The sequence below is a fragment of the Drosophila sulfurigaster genome, chromosome 2R (assembly GCF_023558435.1).
Source record: "Drosophila sulfurigaster albostrigata strain 15112-1811.04 chromosome 2R, ASM2355843v2, whole genome shotgun sequence".
NCBI lineage: Eukaryota > Metazoa > Arthropoda > Insecta > Diptera > Drosophilidae > Drosophila > Drosophila sulfurigaster.
The window spans coordinates 33,108,415-33,114,502 of NC_084882.1; the positions used below are offsets into that span (position 1 = coordinate 33,108,415).

General features: G+C 37.8%; 1 protein-coding gene across 1 annotated transcript; it reads left to right on the forward strand.

Moving 5' to 3' along the window:
• Positions 1 to 171: 171 nt before the first annotated feature.
• Positions 172 to 2,567, forward strand: LOC133837851 (adenosine deaminase 2). The gene is made up of 6 exons (XM_062268755.1): positions 172 to 434; positions 740 to 1,237; positions 1,299 to 1,468; positions 1,523 to 1,704; positions 1,781 to 1,917; positions 1,975 to 2,567. Exons 1-6 carry the CDS (start codon positions 362 to 364, stop codon positions 2,436 to 2,438), a joined length of 1,524 nt encoding a protein of 507 aa, XP_062124739.1. The 5' UTR covers positions 172 to 361; the 3' UTR covers positions 2,439 to 2,567.
• The last annotated feature ends 3,521 nt before the right edge of the window (positions 2,568 to 6,088 follow it).

The following is a 6,088-nucleotide window of genomic DNA, read 5'->3' on the forward strand; positions in this document are numbered from 1 at the left end:
TCAGACTAGAACAATTTCTGATCAAATAACACACAAAAACCAAAATGGGAAAGGCAGAGGCGGAGCCCGGAGGCATAAAGACAACATTAGTTGAATAATGGCTTGAGCTTAGACAATTGTTAAAACAATTTTGTTTTGTATTATTTTTTATTATTTGCCTGCTGTCTGTTTGTCGCTTGTGTTTGACGTCGTTGAGCACAAACAGTTCTTGACGTGAGCTGCTACCGGACAGACCTCAGAATTTTGAATAGTCCAGGAAGAAAGTGCAAAACACTTGAACAACGTGTCAACAAATCGAAACACAGTCAATATTTGTGTAGGCGGCTCATTAACTGGGCCAAATCAAATCACCTCGGTCAATATGAAACACTTGTTGTTGCTGTTGCTTGGAATGTTGCTTGGCTCCATTGCTGCCCAAACGGAATACGCTCTAAGTATGAATTAAATAACTACAAGTAACATGTATATAACACTTGCCTGATAAGTTCTAAGGTCTAAGCAAACAATCATTCTATTCATAAACCTTATTTATTTTGTTTTCATTCCTTGGTGCTAATATGACATTTTTATGACTAATTTGTTTTTAATTAATAATTTTTAAAAGTGCTTATATCTTTAGGTATGAAACTGTAACAATCTTTAAAAGGACAATATTTAACAATATTGTGTTATTCTTGACAACTTATCAAGCTAAGTGTTATATCTAAATGAAATCAATAATTTTCCCTCTTCTTTGCAGGCTATGAAAAAGCACGCCAGGCTGTGCTGAATGCCGAGGAACAGCTGATGACTGGCGGCCGCATCAGTCTCAGCAGCGATGAGGCCAAGGTCGATGATCTCTTCATGCAGTACAAGCTGGGTGAATTGGCGCAAGGATTTCGCAATGCCGAACAGAATGCGGCTGCAATGCACTTCTTCAAGGCAAAGCCATTGATCGATCGCAGCGCCATCTTTCGTTTCCTCCAACAAATGCCCAAAGGAGCTGTGCTTCATCTGCACAACACGGCCTCAGTGAGTTCCAAGTGGGTGGTGCAAAATATGTCCTATATGCCGGGCATGTTGAGGTGCACAAATGCTCAGGGCCGGAGTCGTTTATCGTTTAGACGAGCAGCCAAGGAACACGGCTGTTCATCACAGTATGTGCTGGTGGCCGATGAGCGTAGGAACTCCATTGATCCTGCTCTGTACGACGAGAACTTGGAGCGGTTGTTCAATTTGTATACGCCGGTGCCAGAGTGTGAGTTTTGGCTTTGTTTGAAAGAGTTATCTTGAAATGATTTCCTTTTCAATTGTTGCAGTGGAGTATCCTACGATTACGGCCGTGTGGGACAAGTTCCAGGGCATGTTCGACACCTTAAGTGAAGCCATCTACTATCTGCCTGCATTTCGTGCTTATCACTGGCAGCTGCTCGAGGAGCTCTTCAATGATAATGTGATGTACGCCGAGCTGCGAGTTGGACTGCATGAAGTGAGTATGAAATCTATTCCCATAATTTCTTCTAATGTAACTGCTTTCCATTAGCTTTATGATGCCAGTGGACGCACTTTTCCCAAGGAGCAGTCAGTGCGTGAATTGCTGCAGCTCAACGAAAAGTTTGTGCGCCTGCATCCCAATTTCCTTGGCATTAAGCTTATTTATGCCGTGTGGCGCGGCGCTGACGAGCAGAAGATGCGTCAGAATGTTGCACAGTTCAAGTTGTTGCAGTAAGTAAAGCTAAGTTATTTGATTGAACAAATTAATTAATTTTTAATTAATTAATTTCTTTGCTTGCTTTGGCAGAAATATGTTTCCCAATTTTGTGGTGGGCTTCGATTTGGTGGGTCAGGAGGATAAGGGCAAGCCGCTGTATGAGCAAATCTCGGTTCTAAAGGAACTGCCACCCAACACGCGTCTATTTCTGCATGCTGGCGAAACAAGTAAGTTAAATTTTATATCTAAAACCGAAGATAATTATAGTTGTGATCTTTTGGTAGATTGGTATAGCGCTTCAACGGATATTAATCTACTCGATGCGCTGCTGTTGAATGCCACACGCATTGGCCACGGTTTCGCATTGGTCAAGCATCCCATTCTCATGAATGCCGTAAAGACGCGTCAAATTGCCGTTGAGCTGAATCCGATTTCGAATCAGGTGCTGCACTTGGTCTGGGACATGCGTAATCATCCGGGTGCTCAGTACATGGCCTTGGATATTCCGGTGGTTATATGCAATGATGATCCGGGCTTCTGGAATGCCAAGGGATTAAGCTATGATTTCTACTATGCCATCATGAGCTTGGCCCCCAACAATGCTGGCATCCGAGTGTTGAAGAGTCTCGCTTACAACTCCTTGCGCTACTCGGCTCTAACGGAAGCCGAGAAACAAAAGGCTTATGCATTGCTGGAGTATAGCTGGGGTCGTTTTATCGACAAGGTGCTGCAAGGAAAGGTATTTTAGACGTCGAAATAAAACGGAATCTTTCACTGCAAGTTTTTTCTTTTAAATATATATAATTTTTAGCTTCAAACTTCTTCCCACTGAAAATTAGATACTATTGAACAAAAATAAACAAAAACAAGCGGCTCAGCTGTTTATATTATATTGGTATCAGCTGTGACACTCACAGGTGAACGTACTTTATTTATCGACTGTACTCGGTTATCGATTGTGCATTTTGCGAACAGTGTGACCACTAAAAGAACATACTGTTTTTTTTTATTGGTATATTCTGCGCTTCAATATCGCGGTTAGTTTGTGAAAATTTTCAAGCTCTTTGCAAAAAAAAACGTTATTTTCTCCAAAGTGCTGCGATTAACAAACACACTGCAGTGATATAAATGCCGCGCTTAATTGTAGTTTTCGCTATAATCGAATATGGTCTCCTTGGTCTCCCTTCATGGCAGCGCCAGCTGCTGGTGCTTGGGCGCCGCATTTTGCTCTTCGTTGTTGGGACTGACCATATTGGATAAGCTCTTTGGTAAGTTGCGATAGAATTCGTACTGTTTCGCAAACAGGAAAATTCGCCCATTATATACGAAAAAGTTTGTGTGATAACATGGGGAAGATTATGGTGTAATACTAGGCGCAATAAGTATACACAAATGTATACCCTAACCTAAGTCAATATGAGATTAAAGAGTTGTTGAGAACTGGGTGAAATATTTAAATTATTTGCTATTTTTTATCATAGATATTTATATTATATATTTATGACATTTTCGATGTGTATTTTTATATACATATACCAAAAGCTCTCTAAAAAGTAAATAAAATAATCAACTCGTACTCTTTTTGGAATATGAAAATTTAAAATGTACTTGAATCTCACACTAGTATAATAAAAGTTAATATATTTAGATTGTATGCCCTTTCTTAGAGCAATTATTGTAATGGTCCTAAATTTGTATTGCGAATAATTGCTGTAAGAAAGGGTGTTTGAACGTCGCAGTTTAACAAATGTAGAGACTCTAGCATGCATATGATTATTATTATTATTATTTTGAACTTCTATAGTATAAACACCTAATATTGCGCACTTCTGTGGAAGCTTGTGAAATTAATAGTTCTGCTTTTTTATAATATTACCACGAATAATACAGTTTTGGATTTTGTAGTACAGTTTTAAAACATTCATTTTATAGACGATTGATTAAGAGGGGGTTTGAATGTCACACGACATAAAAAGATAAGAGTTAAGAGCTTAAAAAGCTCTTATTATTTTCACAAAGTATAAGTAAAAACTGTTAATATTGCGTCTTGCTGTCGAGCGTTGTGAAATTGCGAAAAGTGAAAGAAGAATTTTCGATTTGTGTGCACAAATAAAAGTAAGATTTGTTTTCGTTTGTTTTTCGTTTTTTGTGGTGCGTTGAGCTGTCTGGCTGGAAATTCTGGTTATTTGGTTTATCAGTTTTCTTTCTTTTTCTATTAATTTTATTTAGTTACTTTCATTGGCGGCAATTAAAGCGGCATTCAAATGATCTTGCAAGTTGCAGCTGCCCCAGACACATTTGTGTGAGTATCTGAATGGCGAGTATAGTATATAGACATTGCTGAGATTTGATTTATGCATCATTAAGTCACGCCAATTGCTCGTTTGGGGCGCGAGATTGTTTGTAAATTGTATTTTACTGTTTGCCGGTTTTTTCTGTTGTGTGTTTTTGTGTGTTGTGGATAATTTCTTCTACTGACACACGACACTTGCCGCTGGCTTTAGGCCAAAGCAGCGATCGGCATACGAGATTTTTCCAAAAAATGCTCTTGCCCCACAGCTGCGTGCCACATGCGTTGGCAACAAGGCAATAACAAGTCTTAGTATTGGTTATTCTTCAGCTTGTGCATCCGCTGCTGATGCTGAGGCTGTTGCTGCTGCTGCTTCTCTCAACAAAAAGCGGGTCAACTTCGATTGCGTTCACTTTTCCTGCTTACTTTTACTGTCAACCGAACGTGCGGCCTAATTGCCATCGCACAGTTCAGTGACATAAACAACAACAACAACAACAGCAACAACAACAACAACTGAGTTGAGGCAAAAGCAAAAGTTGCACCTGATTCTGTAATAAGAATTGCAAACGCTGCTCGAACTGGTCGAAAGAGTCTGAAAGGCAAACTTGGCAACAAAGTTTTGTGAAAGTGGTTGCTGCCTCCCAAGGAGTTGTTGCAACTGCGTCGAGCCACTTTATTTTCTTTTTCTTTTTTATGTTTTTGGCCACATATCAAGCCAGATGATGTGCCCGTCTGCGATTGGGCATAGGATAGAAATGGATGGATGGATGGATGGATGGATGCTTAGATTGCTGGCAGTTTCTCCTTCAATCGAAATGGCCAAGCTCGTGTCTTGTGGCCATTTGTGTCTCGGTTAATTTTCACTTCTCAAGTTAATCAATCAATGTTGTCAATGTCAGCTATCAAGCAATGATTTCCCTTCTCCTCACTCCCAGCTTTGTGCATATTATATAAGAATTAGTTCATAAAACAAGTGCAACATTAATGCAGCATGAAATTGCATTATTATTATGCTCTGGTGGCAGCATCCGTCGATTGCAACGTCTTCAACTATCTGCCACGTAGCGGAAGCATCAGCGTGAGATGTGCGCAACACAATTCACCCAGATTACAATTAAATCCAACCCAAACCCAAACCCAAAACCTGACTGAATCAATTCAAAGGGCATGCAACCAACAGCGACTTGCAACAGCGGAAATCCACAATCCCCAATGATGTTTATCTATAAGATTTGGCCTCTTGTCAGTTCACGAACATCGTGTGCTTTATTTATGTACAATACAACCAAATAAGAATGGCCCAGCGAACTTAACCCAATTGGGAAAGTCAATTTATGACTGTAGTTTGTTAACTTGTGTTGGATAATTTAGTGAAATTCGAATTAATAATATCATAAATCGGTTTGCTTCCAATTAGTTGCACAGCTCAAAAATGTTTATTTTAAAAAAATGAATAAATTCTAGGCGGAAAAACTTGAAAGAAGTTTGGATCAATTTCAATAATATATTGAGGGAGTTCGTAATATTTAAATATAGATGATTTTCAAAGGAAATGAATTAATATACTAATGAAAAAAGGTTGACTATTAACTTATTATTTATTTTTTGTTAACGTTGGAGTAGTTTGAAAACTTAATTAACTAACACATTGGTTATAAAATTAAATAGTTGTTGACTAAGAATCATTTCTAAGAGAATTCTATGATTAAAGAATGGTTCTTTGAATGAGTTTTGCTAATTAAATATTAAATAGTAAAAGCTTAGATTCACTATGATAAAAGAAAGGTTTTTCGAATGAATTTGGCTAATTAAATATTAAATAGTTGCAGGCTAAGAATCACTTTTAAGATAAATTGAATTAATATTACATTGTGTAATTCATATTCAATTTTAATTCAGATTCAGTACCTTAAAATATTTATGATAAAGTAAGTTTATTCTATACCAAAAAGTTAACTTAGTCAAAGTGATTTCAATAGAGTATTTTACGTACATAGTATTATTTAGTGTAGCTTATCAGTTTACTGGCTTCTGTTTTTCCTATCAAAACCATTCATAAACTAATAAAATTTCTGAATTAGTCTTCAAAACGTAATGATAATAAC